At 40.9% G+C, this 22,112-nt stretch overlaps 1 protein-coding gene and 1 long non-coding RNA gene across 6 annotated transcripts in view; one reads left to right on the plus strand and one right to left on the minus strand.

The window, feature by feature from the left end:
* LOC308631251 overlaps positions 1-22,112 on the plus strand; it is a 930,091-nt gene that overhangs the window by 75,584 nt on the left and 832,395 nt on the right. The gene's annotated exons all lie outside the window — the stretch shown is intronic.
* Positions 1-22,112, minus strand: part of WIPF1 (WAS/WASL interacting protein family member 1) — a 117,985-nt gene that overhangs the window by 10,824 nt on the left and 85,049 nt on the right. For 3 of the 5 annotated variants that reach the window (XM_081262457.1, XM_081262458.1, XM_081262459.1), the window contains 4 exons: positions 14,945-15,030; positions 11,117-11,246; positions 5,969-6,115; positions 1,761-2,531 (listed from right to left, as the gene is read on the minus strand). In XM_081262457.1, the coding sequence (XP_081118583.1) occupies positions 1,761-2,531; positions 5,969-6,115; positions 11,117-11,246; positions 14,945-14,995 (1,099 nt within the window). In that variant the 5' untranslated portion in view covers positions 14,996-15,030. Of the gene's footprint in view, positions 1-1,760; positions 2,532-5,968; positions 6,116-11,116; positions 11,247-14,944; positions 15,031-21,434; positions 21,454-21,793; positions 21,916-22,112 lie in introns of those variants that run through there. The other 2 variants (XM_081262460.1, XM_081262461.1) reach the window with 2 other exon arrangements.

Raw genomic sequence — 22,112 nt, forward strand, 5'->3', positions numbered from 1 at the left:
GGCTGGGGTTGTGGCTCAGCGGTAGAGCGCTCGCCTAGCATACACGAGGCCCTGGGTTCAATCCTCAGCACCACATAAAAATAAGTAAATAAAATAAAGATATTTAAAAAAATAGTTAATTATATCAGAAAATGTTAATGGGATATTGGTAAAAGGCAAAATACCACCTAATATAAGTAGTATGTTACCAATGTTGCAAAAATAACATAAATATGCATTAAAAAGATTGAAAATATATGTATAAAATTATCAATAATTATTTCTGCATGGTGATGGTAGGATCATATTTTTTATTTTCTGTACACTTTCTTCTATTTCTAAATTTAATAGGTATAACTTATGCAATAAAAATAAACAATACTTTTATATGTCACTGCCTATCATATTTTGAACAAGATTTAATTTATTCATTCATCATTTGGTAGATCCATGCAAAAAGGTTTGCAACTACTTTGCAGGAAAATTTATAGAAGTTGAATGAGAAGAAAAATGTCAGATTTTATGCATTTAACTACCTGATATCATTCATTCATTTAATGAGATGCCATTACATCTAGGGACTGGATTTAATGAACTAGTAATTCTTCAATATTTGTAGTACACTCTCCATGGTGTAGAGTTTTGAAGGAGTGGTTCTCAAACTTTGCTGCACATTAAAAACTCTGGGAAACTTTCAAATATATTGATGTCCAGCCAGGCACAGTGGTGTACACCTGTAATCTCAATGACTTGGTAGGCTAAGGCAGGAGGATTGCAAGGTGGAGGCTAGCCTCAGTAATTTAGCAAGACCCTAAGCAATTTAGTGAGACCCTGTCTCAAAATAAAAAACTAAAAAGGGATAGGGATGTGGCTCAATGGTTGAGAGCCCCTAGATTGAATCCTGAATATAAAAAAAAAAAATCTTGATGCCCAGTGTGTATCCCAGACCAATTATACCAGAAATCCCCAAGTTTCTGTGGTTTTTAAAGCTCCCCATGTGATCCCAGTATATTAAGTTCCTGAGGTCACAAGGTCAAAGGTCAGTTAACTTCTCCTAAAGAAAAAAAATTCCCATTTCCTGACATGATGAGGTATAAATGAAGTTAAATTTAAAAATGCTTCCTGGCTGGGTGCAGTGGTGCATGCCTATAATCTTTGCTATTTGAAAGGCTAAGGAAGGAGGATTGCAAGTTCAAGGCCAGCTTGGGCAAATATAGAGTTTATGACTATGGAAATTTTTATAAAGAGAAGGTCTATACCTTTGATTCTCCAAGGGACTTGTATATCAGAGATTTTAATGAAGGACAAATAGATTTTTCAACATTTGTCTGTAAGGAATAAGGTAGTGGCCTCAAAGCCTGGCAAAGAGAGAAGCACAGACCCTCATTAGCTCTGATATAACTGCCATTCTCCTTAGAATCACGGGCCCTCCTGGAGGAGATGAGAATTTACTCCCTATTAAGTTTCCCATTAGGGAGGCAGGGGAGGGAATGGCGAGTCCTCATAGATGGAAGAAGAAAGCTCCAGCCTCTTTCTTATTAACTTGCCTGTGACCATTTACTTGTTGGTTACTCTTGTCTTCTCACCTTTAAAACATGCTGAAATACTGTTCTTTCCTTAGCAGGTTATATGAGGCCATGATGACATATACACATCAGTGTCACTTAAAAGCACTGGAGCAGCCCGAGGGTTTACTTATGCTTTTGACTGTATTCATGTACGCATCATCAGTGACATTTGGGGAGGTTTTAGGGAGACAATTCACCCATTTCTTGACATACCTGATCTGCCTGGTGGGTCCCTCACTGGAGGAGGGGGCCTCTCATTAGGCGGGGGAGGAAGAGGGCCCGACCGTCCTGGCGAAGGTAAGGGAGGTGCAGGTGAAGTGAGGGACACATTCCGCTGTGGGAGCCTTGGGATTTCATCACTGCCACTGGAACCCGGAGGCAGGGGAGGTGGGCCAGGCCTGCTGGGTGGCGGTGGAGGAGGTGGGGCCTGTGAGGAGGAGGAAGGCCGTGGCGTGGAAGGCACTGGAGGCTTGTTGTTTTGAGGGGGAGGAGGTGGAACGGCTTCCCTGTGCAAGGAGGGTCTGTTGCCCATCGGAGGGGGTGGTGGAGGGGGTTTGTCATCCAAGGCCCTGCCTGGGGTTGGGGGCAGAGGAGGCCTGCCTGAGAAGGGTGAGGAGGAGCCTGAGGGTGTCTGGCGTATGGAGCTTCCTCCAAAAGCAGCACCTCTGTTTCCGGGGAAAGGGGGAGGAGTAGGCCCAGGGCTAGGCTGCCTGAGGGCTCCTGGCACTGGTGGGGACCCCCGGTTATGAAGACTTGATTGAACGGGTCTTGGTGTATTAGGTACTGGAGGGGGAAGGTTATCAGGCTTTGAGCCCACATCAGGCCTTGGGGGAGGCATTCGGTTCCTTGGAGGCTCTGGGGGACCGGTTCTGTGGCCTGGAGAAGGCACAGGAAACCTCCCTGGGCCACTTGGGGGTGAAAAGGGTTTGGCAGATGTGGATCTTCCTCCTGGTGGCAAAATTGGTGGTCGGCTTCCTCCAGAATCTAAAGAACAGGAAAGCATATCAGTTAGGAAATCAGGAGCCTAAAGAAATCAGAAGGCTGGAGTACAGTCCCAGCTACAGGAAGCCCTTTCCCAGAATATTATAAAATATAGGTAACTGTTACTTATATAAATTGGGTTTTGTGTGGTCCTTCCTTACTGGAGGCAGAGGGATAGATCATAGCTCTCTGTTTAGCTTCTAATTCTAGGTTTTACATGCCATCTGCTTTCAAAGGGGTAATAGAGATCTCTTAGCATTAAATGTGGACAAAAGCCAAAATGAAATTGGTAAAGAGTTCTGGTCGCACACACCTATAATCCCAGAGGCTTGGGAGTCTGAGGCAGGAGAATCACAAGTTCAAAGATAGCTTTAGCAACTTAATGAGACTCTGTTTCAAAAAAAAAAAAAAAAAAAAAAAAAAAAAAATATATATATATATATATATATATATATATATATAGAGAGAGAGAGAGAGAGAGAGAGGAGGCAGGAGGAGGGCTGGGGATGTGGCTTAGTAGCTAAGCACCACAGTGTTTCCAAAAAAAAAAAAAAAAAAGGAGAAGGCCCTTTTCATTGAGAGAGAACAAGAACAAGATGGCTGGGCAGAGATTTCCGTTGATGATTTATCTAGGCCACCATCCTTGTTCCCTGGCCCTTGGACCTCTCTCTCACGTTTGAAAAATAACTCATTCTTTTAGGTGACAATGTTAGTTATTCCAATATAAATTCATATGCCGAGGTTACATAGTCCCTTTGAAAAGCACTGCCCCCAAATGGGAGGCAATTTAACTGAAGAGTTGTGACTACAATAAGAAGTAAGAAAGAAGCCAGGCGCAGTGGCACATGCTATAATCCCAGCAGCTCAGGAGGCTGAGGCAGGAGGATTATGAGTTCGAAGCCAGCTTTAGCAAAAGCGAGGAGCTAAGCAACTCAGTGAGACCCTGTCTCTAAATAAAATATAAAAATATGTAGCTCAGTGGTCAAGTGCCCGAGTTCAATTCCTGGCACCTGCTCCCCACCCCCGAAAAAAGAAATAGACAAAGGTCAAGTGAAAGAATTTACACTGGTGCAAGCAAGCAGGCAACAACACAACTCCTTCCTATTGGGATAACTTCCATCTCAATATCAGCAGGAAAGAACAACCCTGCTAACTGCTTAAGCTCAACAAATGAACCAAAGTTTAGGGAAGAACTAAAGGGGGAAACAAAAATATGGAAAATGTTAACTCTTGCCTCCAGAATCTCTTGAAACCCAGGGTAATTTCTGAAAAATGGTTAGCCTTAAAACATCTACCACTTCGATCAGGAGCTAATTGATGTATCAAATATTCATTGCTCACTTGCTGTTTGTCAGTCATCAGTGTAGATGCTAGAGACGGAGAAATAAATAAAATAAAAAAGACCCTGCTCTCCTGTAGTCTATCTCTTGTGGGAAAGATAAATAGCAAGCCAGTAAAAAATATTTTCAGATAGTTTAAAGTACCAAGAGAGACTGATGAATCAAGGGTACCTGAGAGGCCAGGACAGATAGGGTGACCAGGGACAGCTCTTGTAAGGATGTGACATGTGAGCTGATACCTGACAAGAAGTGGCCAGCCATGGGTAGATGAGGCAGAGAGGCTTAAGGTAATAAGCCAGCAGGTGCAAAGGCCCTGATATGGGCATAAACTTCAAGTTCAAAAAAAAGAAGCCTAGGTGCTCAGGGTACAGATAGTATGGGGTAAAGGTCCTGGTGAAGGTAAGGGAGGTGCAGATGAAGTGAGGGACACAAATATGGGGCAGTATGGAGCTTTAGTGGCCTGCAAGGGCCAGGTCACAAAGAGGCTGGTTGACCAAAAGGAGTTCAGATTGCCTTCTAGGCACAGTGGGAAGCACTTGGACAGATTTATTCAGTGGAATAACATAAACTCTAGAGAGAATTTTTTTTTAATCTCGACTTCAGTACTAGAGGAAAAATTGTATTTTCCTTGACTAGGTGGTATAATTCTATGACCAACTTGTGATAAATTATATCTCCCAAGTTCAGATTAATGCTGTAGTCACCATCTATCCACACAGATAGAGGTCTTTTGGCACACCATTCTGTGTGCTAACTTAAATTCCATCTTCATTACTCTCACTCTCTTTATTTCTATTTTGCCTTAATTTCTTCACCTATTGTATGAATATGTGCATTTGTCAACTGCCTCAAATCCTTTTGGTGGGTTTTTAATAAATTTAAATTTAAAGACAAGACAGAATCTCTCATATTATCTCTTTCTAGTTTTTACCATCCAGTGCTAAAATAGTTACCTTTGAGGATTCAGACTTCATCTTCAGATCGATGTGTAAATTTCACACTTTTCCAGAGAACATTTCAAATGCTCACAGAATTAAACAAATAAAATTCTTCTAACATGATAACCATTATCAAAACAAAAACTTTTACAGTAAAATTTCTTGAGCTTCTGTAGTAATCAGCAGAGGGCCTCATGTTCTCTGCAGGGTTTCTTGTTTAGGCATGATCAAGTTCACCTCTTCTCTAGCATCAGGTTCAAGACAATCCTGAAGGACTAATTTCAGTGGGTCACTGAAGAGAATACAGATTGGGCATCTCAAATCTAAAAATCTTAAATCTGAAATGCTCCCAAATATGAAACATTTTTTTCCCTTGGTGGTGCTGGAGAATGAACCAAGCCCTTGCACATGCTAGGCATCTTGAGCCACATTTCCAGTCCTAAAGTCTAAAACTGTGGAGCAGTGACATGATGCCACAAGCATAAAATTCCATACCATGAAACTGTTTCATGCACAAAATTATTAAAAAAGTTGTATGCCATCACCTTCAGGCTATATATGTATAAAGTCTATATGATATGTACATGAATTCTGTGTTCAGAATTGGGTCTCTGCCCCCAAATATCTCATTATTTTATGAAATATTCCAAAATCTGAAATCCAAAATACTTTTGATCAAAAACATTTCTAATAAGGGACATTTGACCTGTACTTAGAACCACTGGCATTGAAATACTAATGTCTGTCACGCAAAAGAACTTTTTATAGTGAGATTTGTAACTATATTCCCTAGGAGGTGCTCCATAGTATGTTTCAAAAATGGCTCACAACTATTTGTTCTGCTAGACAGCTGGGGCAGGTGACCTCACGAAGAAAGCTGCACTTGCAAGGCCAGAGGGCAGAGCTCTGGGGGTGGCAAGTTCCATTTGCTCCTTCTTTCCTTCCCACTAGCTCACTCTTCAGAAAAGTGCAAAAAAGGATACACTACCCCCAAGGACACTGGGCAAATATACTGGGCAAGAGCATTGGAAGGGACAGAGGGAGGGAAGGAAGAAGGAATAAAGGAATACAGTGGTAACATTTCAAACAACAGAGCCCTAGTGGGTCTACCAGCCTCCAAACTACCAAACTTTAGTTATGTAGAGAAGGAAACTCTTGATACCATTATCTCTGTTGGCTGTGGATCTCAGCTTCGGCATTCCAGCCTGGAATAGTCCTCCCAATCCAGGAGGTCCACCACCTCCTGTGCCACCGCTGCTCCCTCCTCCACCAAAGCCACCACCTCCACCAGCACCAGCACCTTTCGGTTCTGCAAAAGGAAGAAAACACTTATATGAAAATACCCATCCGAGTACACTACCACCCGTAGCCCATGGAGACCACAGAACGATGAAGCAGGGAGCAGGCTGAACCTGGTCCTCTGGTGGACACTGGGATTTCTTCATTCAAGTGCAGGATTTTAAGGGTTTTCCTTACTCTCAATCAGGACAGAGAAGTTTCTTTCCACTGAAGGGCAGTCCTAGGCCCGGGGATGGAAGAAACTGTAAGAGATGATGATTTGTTCCAAATTCCTCACCTGGCCATATGGGTTAATATCTACTAGGACAGAGTTAGCAAATAAAAGAATCTTCAAAGAAAGAGCCCCCTCCCAAGATTTTTTTTTTTTTTTTTTTGGTGGTGCTGGGGATTGACTGGCTCTTGTGCATATGAGACAAGTGCTCTACCACTAAGCTACATGCCCAGCCCCAGGATTGCACTGCATTTTAGAACATTAATGTATTATAATTTATTTACCCATCCACTTATTTGATAGCTTTTTAGGCTGATTTAATTTTTTTAATATCAAGAAGTCCAACAGCAACAGTAGGCTTTTAAAATTTTGTTCGTTATAGATGTTTGTGACAGTAGAATGTCTTTTGACATACGTGCATGGAGTATAACTTATTCTAATTAGGATTCCATTTTTGTGGTTGAACATGATGTGAAGTGACACTGGTCATGTACTCATAGACATTCAAATTAATCTGGAAGAACTGACATGCTCATGATTTTAGGCTTCACATGAGAAAATGTGGTCAATTTTCTGATTTATTCATGTCTTCTGGATTTTTGGGAAAAGTTTTATAGTTTTTATGATACAGGTTATACATGCTTCTTATTAGGGTTTCTGAACATGTTTCTGAACATGTTTTTGTTTGTTTAAATTGTGGAAGGGACATTTTTCCTATTATATTTTGGAATTGGTTACTATTGGCATCAGGAAATATCATTTGCTATCTCATAAGTCACTATGCTATGTATCACAAATTAAAATTTACAAAAACTTTGTGACTCACATTTTCTAGCGGATACACAGTCTGTAAATGACAATGGTTTTGCCTCCTCTTTTCTAAGCTGTAGATCTTATTTCGGTTTTATACAGGGAATTACTTTGATGTCTGAATTTTATAGGAATATAAATTATTAATGTTGCTAAAGGCAACCATGTTCTGATTTTAATGAGAATGCCTCTAATGTTTCAAAGTTAAAATATTAACTATTGGTTTGAAATATATTTTTTTCCTTTCTAAATATTTACAGTTAGGAAGTATCCTCCAATTGTAGGTTTATGAGATTTTCTTGCAGCATAGAATTTTATCAATTTAAGATCTATGGTAATTATATGGTTTTTATTTTTTGATATAATGGATAAATAGATGTTCAATCAAGCATTAAAAATGGGGAAAACCTTGGTCTTGGTGAATTACTCTTTTAACACATTATTGAATTAGATGTTTTGATTTTTGCTTCGTGTTCTCCCACCCATGATAATAAGAGGTCTGTGGTGAAGCTTCTTGATTTTGGAACTACCGTACTGACATTTTATTTTAGAATGATTCTTTTATATGGATGGATATTCTATTCTTTATAAAATGTCTACACATCTCTGGCCTCTACACACAAGGTGTCCCCCACATCCACTGAAGGTGTGGTAACTAAAAATGTCTCCAACACAAACATACAAACAAACAAAAAACCAAGAAGATTTAGGAAAATGTCTTTAGACATTGCCATACGTGGGAGGCAAAAATCACCCTGACTGAAAATCACTAATGTACAACTTCTTTTTCTGAGTGCTGCCTTTGCCAAATTTTGATCTCCACTAGGATGACAATGGTTTCATTCCATCTATCAGCCACCTAGCTTTCCATGTCTCCCTATTTGGGAATGATTTATACAGCATTTGAATTAGCTGTTTTTTTTTTTTTTTTTTTTTTAATTTGAAAGAATTTCCAAAATAAAACCAACTGGCTCCAAAACTTTTTGGAGAAAAAATAATGGATAAAATGTTTTCATCTTTTTCCTCACTCAGTGAGGCTTTGTAAGTGAAGTTTGGTAGATTTATGCTTTCTTAGAAAACTAATATAAGATCTTTAAATATTTTAAATGTTTTAAAATGTACCTTCATTATACTATCCTTAATTTTAGAAAATCTGTTTCTATTCTTTTATCTGCTTTTGAGGCTCTCATTTTATTCATTGGTATTTCTTTTTTTCTGTGTTAGATTTATCATAGGTTGGTGTTAGCTCTGTATCTTTTCCAGGTGTGAGGCTTTGGGGATGCTTGTAGTAGCTCTGCTGACAGAAGAAATAACCCAATAATGAAGTGATGATTACTTCACCTAATAGGATAAGTCAAGTTAGAATAACAATCTCTAGAGAGTATGCAAAATTGCTTCCACATAAAAACATTTAACCAGTTTTGATTATTACCAATATTAACATTGCCCTTGTCATTCAAACATTATTTATTAATGAATAATACATTTTGAAGTGCTGCTTAGGACACATTTATGTGGTACTGAAAATTCAAAGAGATCACTATATAATCAGGTATCCTCCATCTGGAGCATTTGTCCATCTTTCAATAGAGAAGCGCTATGGTTTGGATATGGTTTATATGTAACCTCCAACAGTTCATGTGTTGAAAGTTTGGTCCTCAGTGTGGTGAGGAGAGTGGTGGTGGGACCTTTAGGAGATGGGGCCTAGTAGGAAGTAATTAGGCCACTGGGGCACTGGCCTCAGAAGGAATGAATACAGTTCTCACTGGACTCTGGTTAGTTCTTGAGAAAGCCTGGCCCTCCCCTCTCTCTGGCTTCCTGTCTTGTCATATGTTCTTTCCCTCTTGCCTGTGCTCCCACCACTGTGATACCATCTGCCACGAGGGCCTCACCAGAGCCAAGCTGATGCCAGCGCAATGCCCTTGGACTTCCAAAACAGTGAGCTAATTAAGAGTCTTTTCTTTTATTAAAGCACCCAGTGCCAGGTATTTCACTAATAGAAAATGGAGCAAGGCATGGTGGTGCATGCCTATAAGCCCAGGTACTTGCAGGAGCTGGAGGCTTACCTGGGCAACTTAGCAAGACCCTGTATCCAGAAAAAAAAAAAAAAAGAAAGAAAAAGAAAAAAGGACTAATACAAAGGCTAAAATTGAGCATAGCTAACTGACTCCTGGTCATTTTGTGAAAACTGTAAGACAGGGATGAATTCAACAGCTATCATGCATAATTGTGGTCCATATTTTGATATAGAGCCCAAGGAGGTTGCACATGCAAACAAATACAAAACCATAGATGAACTTTGTTACTTATAAAGAGCTTGTGACTGCAGTGTAGGTACAGGGGTGACAAAGGTACTCACTGGGTTACTCATTTCCACCAAGTGAACTACACTCTGGAACATCACAAAGAAGTTGGAGGATAGAGGAACTAACAGTTCACATGTAATAGGAGAGAGGACCTTGAAGGATGCAATGAATTTCCACTTGTGGATTCAGGATTAGGTCTATGCTGTTTAGGTTCCTTCAACATTGGTGGGGAATTCACGCCCATCTCTCAGGGGCCCTAAGCCCCTCTCATAATGAGAGAGCTGCTGGCTTCTGTCCTAGCGTTCAGTAGCTTCTCTGGCTCCATACCAGGGACCACAACTCAGATGGTTGCTAGAACAAGGCTCCCTGATATAATTGATTGTGCTGGGAATTTTGTGACTCTGATGGGCATTTTGACCTATAGGTCAGACTGTGTCAAGAATCAAAAACCCCCTAGTTCCTTTTTTGATGAATGGAACATTCTCATTTTCATTACCTTGCTTGAGAAGCATTCAGAAGACTTACCTTGATCATCTTCTCTATTTTTCTCCCACACTTACTTTATTCTGATTGACCCTTCTTCCTTCTCTACCTACTAGGCACTTTTCCCAGCAATTCCCCCCAAACTTCTAATCTTCTACTTCCCTAAAACCCTGCATCATTATTCGCTTGTCTACAAAGCTCCATTTGATGATTTTTTTTTTTGGAGGGCAGGCCTATTTCCTACTAGGGTCTAATGGGATCTGTGGTCTAGGATGAACCTTGGGGACATCTCATGAGTAGTGGAAAGGTCTAGGGACATGAAAGGACAGTGTCAGGACATGATTATTAATTATTAGTAGATTCTTAGTGTTGGAATAATAATTAATTATTAGTGGTGGATGATTTTTCATTCAGTTGTGTTAATGAGCAGTCTTGTGTTGTGGCAACTTGCCTGTTTATATGTACCCTGCCTTGGTGCAGAAAGTATCTCAGATTCAGATGGACACATAAGCAAAGTCGTGATCTCCTTTCCTCGCTCCTAGTAATAATCTTACACTAGAATTACACCTTCCAGATAATAAAGCTTTTTTATAAAGGTTATCTCATCTTGGGGCTGGGGATGTGGCTCAAGCGGTAGCGCGCTCGTCTGGCGTGCGTGTGGCCCGGGTTCGATCCTCAGCACCACATACAAACAAAGATGTTGTGTCCGCCGAGAACTAAAAAAAATAAATATTAAAAAAAAAAGGTTATCTCATCTTAAGCTCACAACAAACTTGGGAGGCAGTAGGACAGGTGCCATCTTCACAAATGAAGACCATGGGCTTGGAGATGGGACATGATGAATGTGCCAGGACCTGGACCCACTGCTTTGACTCCAAGGCTAGGGCACTTTCCATATTTCATGCTGCCTTCAGATCTGTGGTGCCAGGAGCAATGAGTTAACCTCCAAAAAGTGTGAATAATTCAGAGAATTGCTGCTGTGTATGCCTTGGACAAAGAATTATTATACTGGCTTCCTGCAGCATTAGAGGGGAATGCAAGCCAAAGCTGTGGCCTACAATGAGGGACACAGTCACTTATTTTGCTAGCTTTGCAGCTGTTGTTAACCAAAAAAAAAAAAAAAAAAAATTGGTGGGAGGTGTAGGGTTGATTGTTAGGCTACCAACCATTTATCTCTTTGGAAAATAGATTTTTCACTTACTGTCCAATATTGGTGCACTTCTGTCATTGGTGACCGTCTTCTTTAGTTTCTTCCCTTTATTGATGTCAGAGAGAAGAGCATTTCTTCCAGCCTGCTCAGACTTATTCAAGGTAGGCTTCTCTGTATTGGCCTGAAAAGAAAACCACAAGAACTTGTATGTGGTTCTTGGATTAAAATCAGGCGCTGTAATACTCAGCTGGATAGGCAGGATATTGGAATCTAGTTATTAAGGTTCTTGGTGATAGCCTGTAAATTCTCCACAGGTTTTAGACTCCATGTCATTCTTTTTAAGACCCAGATGTTTGGGAGCAGATGTAGTAATAAATCGCTTTCATTTTCAAGGCAGGAAGAGTCATTCCCTGATGAAAATCTCTAAAGATTCAGGCCACAGTCTGGCCTTAACCAACAGAGCCAAATTAGGGTGAGACGGCTATGCACAGAAGGGAATTCTAAGTCTGAGAGGATTCTGCAGGATGTGACTAGGCTTCATTCTTCAGGGTGGGTCCTGAAGAACATGATCCCTCCCATCTTTCAGAAGTAACCTGGTGCAAGGGAAAAATGGTCTCTCATCAACAAAAGTTGATGAGACAGTTTTAGAAAACAATTTCCTTTGAACACATTGACAGAGAGGCTTTTTTAAAAATTTAAGTCCTATATATTGAGGTATAATTTATGTATAGTGAAATCATCCTTTTAGTTTACAGTACTATGAACTGTGACAGAGGTATACAATTGTGGAACCACCACCACAATCAAGATACAGAAACATTTTCATTACCCTAGGCCTAAGGTGGGTCTGATGTTTAATCTCTTTAAAATGTTTAGTTCACTGAAATTGCAGAGTGAATAAAAGTGCTGCTTTAAAATGTTTGGGGATTTTTTCTCTGTATTTCCAAGTTCCTGGGAAAGCTCCTTGCTATGAATTTGGGATCTTGTTCGTTCAGGGCTATTTTAGGAGTGGGGACACCAAGAACCCGGCATATGAACTTGGAAGTAGGCATCTGCCTGTGTCTGTCACACTTGGAACTGGCTGGGTCTTGCTTGGTCCCAGGGTGAGGGTAACTGCTACAAAGCCCAAGGTCCTTCCAGCAGACCTGAGGGTATGAAAGGGATGTGACTTCAGATAAGCAAGTCAGGACTAGAAGAGGTAAATCTGGTGTGTGGCTTGATCCATACCCAGACTTTCACTATCAGAGTTAGAGGCAGAGGAAGCGTTCAGAAGAACCCTGAAGGTGGCTACATAGGATTAGTCTATGTTCAGTTGGAAGCATCTTAAAATAATTAAATTATAACATATTACTTCCTTATAATAATAATAGTTAACATTTATGTAGTTTGTACTCTGGGGCAGGCACTGTTTTTCTAGCACTTTGTGTGTATTATTTCATTTAGTCCTTACCCTACCTCTGGGTTATTATTTTTATTTTAAAGAAAAAAAAACTGAGATATAGGGAGGTTAAATCATTTGCCCCATTGGCTTACTCAGGGCACCGGCAAAGCCTGCTGTATCACAACTACGACAAAATGTAAATGCCCTTAAACACATGCTTGTATGCCAGGTTTGTACTTTGTTTGGCTTGTTTTATGCATAGAAAGTAAGCAGACAGGAGACACTCACCAAAGCAAATGTTAGACTTTTTAGCAATACTCTGTTCTAATATTCCTCCCTGCTTTCCCACCAAAGTTAACCTTCATGCAGGTCAAATTTTTAAAAGGAACAGGATTACTTTGTTTTGAGAACTGCTCTGGAAGGACCTTAGCAGGGGGTGCTTCTGAACTGAGGTGCTTAAAGAGACTGAAGTCAAATCCAGTGCTCAAACTTACCCAACTCCAGCCCCATCGCTGCAGACCCCAGTAGAATGAGGGGGGCTTGGGGCCTGATGGACAGAGCAGTTTTTAAGAGGAGGAGCTAGGATCTAAACCCTGGCAGTCTGACTCTAGGATCCTCCTTAAAATCTGACAGAAGGGTAAATATGGCCTCTATAATAGCCCTTCCCCATCTGCCCTCAACACTCCCCCGGAGCAGCCTGTGAAAAGCTTCTCAGCTGTCCTTCCAGCTTTAAAAATTACCTACTGTCTTCATTTTAAGAATAAAAATAAACTAAGGCCCAGAGACCTTAATGGACATGTCCACACTGGGTGTTTTAAGAGATTTTGGGTCAAACACCGTTAGCGGCCTTCTGTTCTACTTCAAAGTTTATTTTCATACTTGACCCTTGGATGCTTTCTTCTCTCATGTGGCACACAGGGCCTTGACTGTACTGTTCCACAGGACAGGGTCCCAACCTACCTTTCCCTTTTCTCCTCTCTATATCCTATTTCTCTAAGATCTTGCTTTGAATTAGATAATAATGGATAAAAATGAATTAGTAGGATAAACAAGGGTTTTGTAAACTTTAATCCTTCTGTTACAGTGTTCATGATTTTCACATCTTCTCATGCCACCTGTCTTAATTTAATATTTTTCATTAAGTCAACTTACTATATTATTTCCTATACTATTTGTCAATGAACATTTTCTTTTAAGTTAACTCACTATCAAACCCTTGGTTTGATATGCTAGTTATAATTTTTAGGACACATGTTAAAATAAATACATAAGCATTAAGGTTTTTAAAAATTCATATTTGGGAGAAATATATATATATATATATATATGTATATATATATATACATATATATATATATATATATATATATATATACACACATATACCAGTCCTGCCATGTTAGCCAGATCAGAGCTTCTCAAACTTACTCATTCAAGGAATCAGTTTCTAGAATTTTGTTCTAACCCATGACAGTCTGACATTTTGTAAAATAACAATGGATTATTATAAAAATGAATTGGTTTTAGAAGAAGACACAAATTCAATGTTAGAAACAGACACATGACCACCATCAAAATTCTCTAAATGATTCCCAACTCTCAATATCTATGCTTATCTCCTTGGGTCACTGATAAGGTGGAGGGCCATGTGTTCAGGAGCAGGGAGGTGGTTAAAGGTCAGTTCTTCCCAGCTAAGTTCTCACTTCAGATGAATTATCTAAATGTGTGTCAAAGCAACCTGGAGGAAGAGACTTTCCTCTCCCCGTGCCTCAGTTTCCCCACAGGAATAATGAAGGGGCCGTCACTGTGAGGTTCCTTTACAGTGAAGGCTTCAGTGCTGGGGAGGCCTCTGTAATGGAGCGTGGCATCCTAGAGATGATGCTCTGATTTCCTTTACCAGGCATATCAAGGGATCAGGATAAATGCAGTAAAGAAACTCTTTTGGGAAGTCAACAACTGGAATTCAAGCATAGGTTTAAAAGGGGATGGCATGTGTGGGGGAGAGGCGGGGGTGATGCTGGTAGACATAATATTTGTCAAAAACAGAGTGAGAAGAATGAGGGGAGAAGGCAGAAATAAAGAAAGGGAACTTGAAGACACTGCATGCACTGCAGACAGAGACTTGTGTTTCTGGATGGTTCTCTCCAACAATGAAAGCCTAGATGTTGAATTCATTTGAATGGAAACAGTGCTTGCTGGCCTCCAAACTGCTCCTGCAAATCCCTGTCATGGGTGGTCTTGCTTCCTTTGAAGGACAGAGCAGGGGAAACCTAATACTTCACATACCATGCCTCAAAGGAGACCTTCACCAGAAGAACCCTTCGTGCTGTTTGGATTCGGGTGGTCTCAGGGTTTGGCTTACTCAGGGCCCTGGCAAAGCCTGCTATATCACAACTACGAAAAAATGTAAATGCCCTTAAACACATGATTGTATGCCAGGTTTGTACTTTGTTTGGCTTGTTTTATGCATAGAAAGTAAGCAGACAGGAGACACTCACCAAAGCAAATGTTGGTGGTGGGGGGGGTGCTGGCGGGGGAGGGACAGGCATCTTGGATGGTTACGCTTTCAATAGTCTTGATAAATCTGTAAAGACAAAACACAGACATACGTTAGACTTTTTAGCAATAGTCTGTTCTAATATTCCTCCCTGCTTTCCCATCAAAATGATAACCTTCATGCAGGGCAAATTTTTAAAAGGAACAGGATTACTTTGTTTTGAGAACTGCTCTGGAATAGGGGTGCTTCTAAACTGAGGTGCTTAAAGAGACTGGAAGTCAAATCCAGTGCTCAAACCTACTCAATTCCAGCCCCTTTGCTGCAGACCCTAGTAGAATGAAGGGGCCTTGGGGCCTGTAGCTGAGTCAGCAGGAAGCTTTTCATGAAAGTACTAGAAATGGCAAAGTGTAAACGTGATATACCATTGTTTTTATTTGGCTGCCTGTACTAAAACACGTTCGGCAACAAACTAACTCCCTCACCTCTTTGTGCTATTTAAAGCAATAAAAATTTTTGTTTTCAAAGTGAAAAAAAAAAATGTATCCTGGACAACTTGGATGGAAAAGAAACGCAGCAGAAGTGGCTCCCCTTCATCACTCGCTCCCACACAACTTCCTCTCTTGTTCCTCTCCTCTCAGCCCCCCTTGAACTGGCACTGACATTTGAGAAGCCTTGTTGTAGAGTTTTGAGTCTTAAACCAGTGGGCAGCCTGGGACACTGACCTCCGTCCCAGTAACAATTTCCATGCCACATATGTCCCAAGTTTCAAACAGCAGAATTATTTTCCTTTTATTCTCAATAGTCTTCTGATTACAAAGAACCATTTCTTAGAACTTAAAATATTAATGTAGCTCCATCACTAAATGCTAATGTGGAAAAAGTTACACCTTGAAATAAAAACTTTCTACTGAAAGAATGCTGGATGGCTAGTTTTCTTTGAATACAAACAGAAGGGAGAAACTAAAAGGATATTGTTGGACTTGTCACAGCCACTGGAAAACAAGAATAAAAACCAGTGGGAACAGTTTTTTTCCAAGTGGGCTGTCTAAAAAAATGGAATTTTAAAAACATTCCACAGCAGCAGGAGCAGCTATCGCTTCCTGAGCACTGGTGGATCCAGGCGCTTTATCTACGCTGTCACTAATGCCTACAGCACCAGGGCAAGCTAGTGAGACTCTGCTCATTCATAGCAGAGGACGCAAGACTCAGAGAAATGACCGTTCACTAGCGGGCTCCACGGCAATTCATTCAAATGGGCCCCTTTGGTGCCTGCCCCTCCCCTGGGCCACCCTACCTTGCTTTGTTCCCACCAGTTCAGGCATTTTTAGGGCGGCTAGCTAGTGCTGCAGCTCACCTGTTAACTAGCTGGAAAGGTGTTTTTAAGTAAGATACTGTCTCAGACAAGGATTCTTTTCAAATGTGTTCCTTAAATTGGTTTTTCCTGCATGACACCAATCCATCCCCCATGGGGCCAATTAGGCACTGTAAGCAGGGTTGGGTGCCCTTATGAAGGGGGCTCTCCTGCTGTGGAAGACCTTCAGAGGCCCTGGGGCTGGATGTCCTCCAGGACCAGGATGAAGGACGGGGTCTGAAGCTGAACTCAGGCCTGACTATGAAGGATGATGAAGCCAAAGCAACAGTATTAACAGTTGGAGAAGGCAGCTTATCAAGGCAGGGGGTAGCCTGGTCTGCTTGGTGGGCCGGAGAGATGGGTTTCATGGCACAGTTCATCCATGAGTTTGATCCATATGATGTTACTCAAGACTCCTATTTTGTCTGATTTCATGTTAACCAACATGAAATCTGTCTCCTATCCTAATTTAGGAATGATGGATTCTGGCCAACTAACAGGAACCCCCTGTGAGCTTGGTTCTCATGAGTCAGTTTCTGGTTACAGAAATCAAATTGAATTTTTATACTGCACAGTTCAGGGACCACTGCAAATGGGGACTCTTTCAGGATGCCTTCAAAGGCCTCCTTCATTATTCTAAAATCTCTGCTGTTACAGTTTTAGTACTGGCTGTGCACAAACTGGTTTATAAATAAACTTTTGGACCACATTTGTAGGGGTGGCGGGTAGGGGAACTGAGCTAACCAGAAGGCTAGTATGAGAGAATCCACAATGGACTTGGCTGGGACTGGGGTCAGGGTCAAGACCATGGCCAGCTTGCAGAAACATACAGTCAAAACCAAGTATAAGAAACTATCAAAGGCTTTAGGGTCTTGCATGAAGTGGGGCTGTCATTTCCTGGCTATCTTAGATCAACAGGGAAGAGGATCTATGAGTGCCTGCTCTCACCTTCTAAGGCCAATGCAAAACTAAGCTCTCTCTTCACTCTTCTGTGCCTGAGGACCTTTGTTGCCATTTTTTTCCATCTGCATCTCTCACTGCTTTCCAGATGAATTATTCTCACACTCACTTTAATGCTAAGTCTGCCACGCCCTCCTTGCTCCTTCCTAGCTGAGTAGCTGCTGGGCAGAGTCTGAACTACTCTGGGCTAGGCTGTAAGGAGAGTCTCCAATACTGTCATTCACCACACAGATCAAAGAAGACCAATCTTACATCTCACCATGCTGGGCCTGCTGCCAGACCCACTTGACTGTCTTCCCACCAGACTGTGGACTATACCAGGTCTCCCCAATAGCTGACACAAAGTAAGGTTCTCACTAAATATGAGTGGAGTGAGAATCAAAGATCACATACACAGGCCAAGTGCTTGCCACCAGAATGGCTCTTAACCTCATCCCACCTGCACTGTGAGGTGATGGGCAAAGAATCAGCACTATGTCACGGGGCTTGCTAGCACTAAGTACTGGGATTTGCTTTCCTTACAGCTCTGACTTCTCCAGTGAAGTAAAACCCCAATGTCTGGGAGGCACAGGGGGATTCTCTGATTCCACAGAGTTAACAGCTCACATCAGAATCAGAGATAGGCCTTTCTAAAGGGTCTTGATACCAGAGAAAGACCCTAACTGACTCTGCATTCCTGCCTGCATTCTCACACCCACAGAGTCCAGGGGTAGAATCAGGGTCTCCTGAATGCAAATAAAGAAAAGTACAAATTATTTAACATTTCCTTCCATTACAAATGCAGACCACCAATCACAGTGCCCCTAGACTCCTTCACCAATGTTTTTTCACAGAGTACTTCCACGTCATAGTACAAGTGTTGCAGATCTCTTTTGAAATTCTGGCAATGTTTATATCTTGTTGCTTAAACCATTAGTAAAGAAGGGTGTATTTCACTGCAACTAATTTCCTTTGTAATCCTCTGTATTTTATGAGCTTATAAACAGTCATAGAAGGAGACCTTTGGATTTTACCAGATACCAGTATGGTCTCAGGAATGAAAAAGTGAGGACATGAGACCTGAGTCAAGTGAATGTGGTTCTGAATCCTTACTCTCTGGCCTATTAGCCTGGGTCTAGAACTGAACTTCTCTGAGCCTTCCTTTCCCTTCTGTTAAGTGGAGAGTTACTACGAAAACAAAATGAACTGTTGTGTGTCAGGTTTCAGCAGAGTTTTGGAGAGAAAGGCATCAGTGGACGGGTCAAGGATCTGTCCTCCCTGATGGTGAGGACAGATCCTGCTGGTATGCAGGCTGCTGAGCACCTAGCAGAGGAGGGACAGACCTGGGGTGAGTGGTGGGGAGGGCTGGCTTTGCCTTCTATGTCTGTAAATAGAGCTGCACCAGGTAGGAATAAGGCAGCCAGGCCACCAGGCCTCCAGGGCTCCGCTGGGTTCTTCCCTCAGGAGAAGGCAGCATGGCAGGAAGGAGCGGCTATCAGAGGGCCAAAAGCGGACCCTGAACCAGGGAAAGGCCTAGGCTATTGAATCCCACCATGCAGCCTGTCTTCTCCTGCATCAGAATCAGCTGTCCTGTCCTGCTGCCCACCCTGTTAGAGTCCCCACAGTCGGCCAATCACAGACCTCACCATGTGTGGAGCCTTGTCCTCCTACCCAACCCATCCCAGGCACTGAACTTTTAAAAATATACTTTTAGATTTAATTTCATTAAAAAAATCATTTCGATGCTTAAATAACTTTCATCATAGGGAGATGAGCCACACTTTCTCAAATGTTCACCTGTTGTACTGGGTTTTATATGTGCTAACTAAGAAGACTCCAGGGGTGGAAAAGGTTTGTTTTTACACACAGCATTAGGAACTGAGTTATGTCCCCTGCAAATTCATCTGATGAAGTCCTAACCTTTAGTACTTCAAAATGTGACTGTGTTTGGAGATAGGGCTTTAAAGAGGTGATCAAATTAAAAGCAGGACTATTAGGGTAGAGTTGAATTTAGTGCTACTGATGTCCTTATAAAAACAGAAAGAGACACCAGGGACATACACAGGCAGAGAAAGACTATGAACAGATAAAGTAAGAAGGAGCCCTCTGCAAGCCAAAGAGAATCTTCAGCAGAAACCAACCCTAACTCAGACCTTGATCTCGGACTTCTAGCCTCCAGAATTATGAAAAAACAAATTTCTGTTACTTGAGCCACATAGTCTATGGGATATTGTTAAGGAAGCCATAGGAAATTAATATACACTATTTTAACATTGTTTTGTTAACATTGTTTTAACACTGTTTTGCATTGTTTATTATCCATTGTGGAAATAGGACAATGGCTTTAAATACAATATCCATCAATTGATTTCTTACTCACAATATATCTGGACTGTCAAGATGTTAGAGAATTAAAAAAAAATCAGCCTGAACCTTAGTATATGAGTGTTTGTCAAAGCTTTATCTAGTAACTAAATGAATCATCCAGGAATCATCGAATTTTAGATGAAGCACAACTGAGGGGAGGCAAAGGATCTGCCATTTTTTAAAAGTTATTTTCCAAGTCCTTTATTTTATTTGTTTATATGTGGTGCTGAGGATCGAACCCAGTGCTTCACAGGTGCTAGGCAAGTGTTCTACCTCTGAGCCACAACCTCAGCCCAGGATCTGCTATTTTATAAAGAAGTTATAAGTTAAGAGAACAGAGCAGATTATTTTGCATAAGTGACTTAAAAACTATTGGTTGGTATGGATGTGCACACATGCAGAGTACACATCAATATCAAGCAATTCTAGAATGTCTTAGATCTGTGAATGAACTGGTTGACATCTTTGGTTTTACTATAACACAACATCATGGTTTAAAACTCACATTAGACCACATCACATGCCCAGACCAATGTGGGCATATTGAAGCCTGGACCCATTCACTAGGCATTTCATGTAGGGTTATAGGAATACCTTGTGAGAAACAGTGTCACTAGCCTACTCCCTGTTCCAGAGGGGACTTAGTCTACCCAATTGCGTGGCCATCTAGAGGCTCAACCATAGCCCACATTTCAGTCCAGATATTGACCAGGAAACTCAGGGTTTCTTCTTCAATATGCTAAGAAAGTAGAATTATTCCTGAATGTACAATGATTGATCTTAGAATTGAGACAATTGACTATTTAAATAAATAAATTATTAGTTTTTATAACCAACTTAAAATTAATTCTAGAACTCACTTCGTGAGGCCCAAACTATAGAATGACTTGAGAGGAGAGATTTCCAACATCCCCCAATGGAAAGAGCTGTCACTCCTCAGAAGGTGAGTCTCGAACCCTGGGGGATGGGTTCTATCAGAGAAGACAAGAACCAGCTTTGCCAGTTGTTTAATCACTACTATGGACTATTTGAAAAAATAAAGCATTTTGCTTTATAAATCATGCCCAACGTCACTGTTAGATATTATGCTAACTAAAATATTGGAGGAAAAGTAAACACCTCCCATCCCCAAATACTTGAATCAATGGAAAAGCATCTTATTTGCTCTGTGGGGTAGGAGTGGGGAGGGGTCACAGAAATAATACAGTGGGACAGATCTGAGGTCCACTGCTCTTTTCCCTCATTATTTTCTGTTATCTTATTTTTATTTATATTCCTTTATATTTCACTTTATAATTTTCTTCATTTATTTTCACACATGTACTTCTTGTGTATTATTGGCTTCTTTGGCTAGATTTTTATTGTTGTTGTTTTTTCTCCTGCTTCCACAAGGAGCATTGTGGAGAACAGTAGTCAACACAAAAAGGAAAATAAAACACAAAAGTGGTATTTGATACTGATGGAAGCATTCAATAATGATTAAATGTTAGATGAAAAAGTTGGGGGGGTAAATGACACCCAGAGACAGCTCTTGTTATTCTGACACATTCTAGCTTATAAATATATGTATATACCCTCCCTTGGTTCCCTGTCTCTTATGCGCTCGTTCTCTCTCTCTCTCTCTCTCTCTCTCACACACACACACAAAATAGTTTGACCAAAAGATAGTAATAGAAGGAAATTTATACTACATGTAACTCAACAGTGTTTCAAGGCTCAAATTCATATTGAATTATTACAAACTTAAAAAATAATTTCAAAGGCATTCATTACAAAGGCATTGAATCCACCCACAAGGTAAACTGAAACAAATGAAATAATTTACCAAACTCACATTGCTGCTAAAATCCTGAATTTTAAAAAGTCCATAGATTTGGGATTCTGGATCAAAATTATTCTTGATTCTCTTCTTTACACTGACCATGATGCAAACTTAGATATCTTTAAGATGTGAAAACCATTAGAACTAGTTAAGATGAATTTGGCTTTGTTCTTCAACTTCCTGTAAAAAGGCTCAACAGGAAAATCGATGCTCACAGTAAACCACAGTCATCCTGTTTCTTTAACACGATCTTTTCACAGCTGCAGTGGTGCATAGTTTCTATTTTATGATATAAGTCACTGTGCAACATCTCTGCCTCCCCACCCCACAAGCTCTCGTTAGTTGTTTGGCCATTTAGAAACTCTTCATACCTTTGCAGAAATGTTTGTTGCTGTTATCTATTCCTCTCCTCCTCAGGCTGAAGGTCCTTGCTCAGAGCAATGAGGCAATCAAAACGAGAAAAAAACAGAAAAGGCAGCTACACCAAAGAGGAAGCAACATGTAGAGAAGAGAAGCCAGCTTTCCTTTGTAAGCAAATCAACAGCCTCACCCAGTTATTTATCATCGTTATTCTCCATTTGCGCTAAATGTAGAAAACACAGTTGCCTTGCCCGGACTCCCTCGTTTCTCAAACCGTACTTGCCCTTTTCTGGGTTGATCAGCAATTAAAGCAATAGTTTAAGTGACTCT

Source organism: Spermophilus citellus, assembly GCF_964194105.1.
Source record: "Spermophilus citellus genome assembly, chromosome: 11".
Classification (NCBI taxonomy): domain Eukaryota; kingdom Metazoa; phylum Chordata; class Mammalia; order Rodentia; family Sciuridae; genus Spermophilus; species Spermophilus citellus.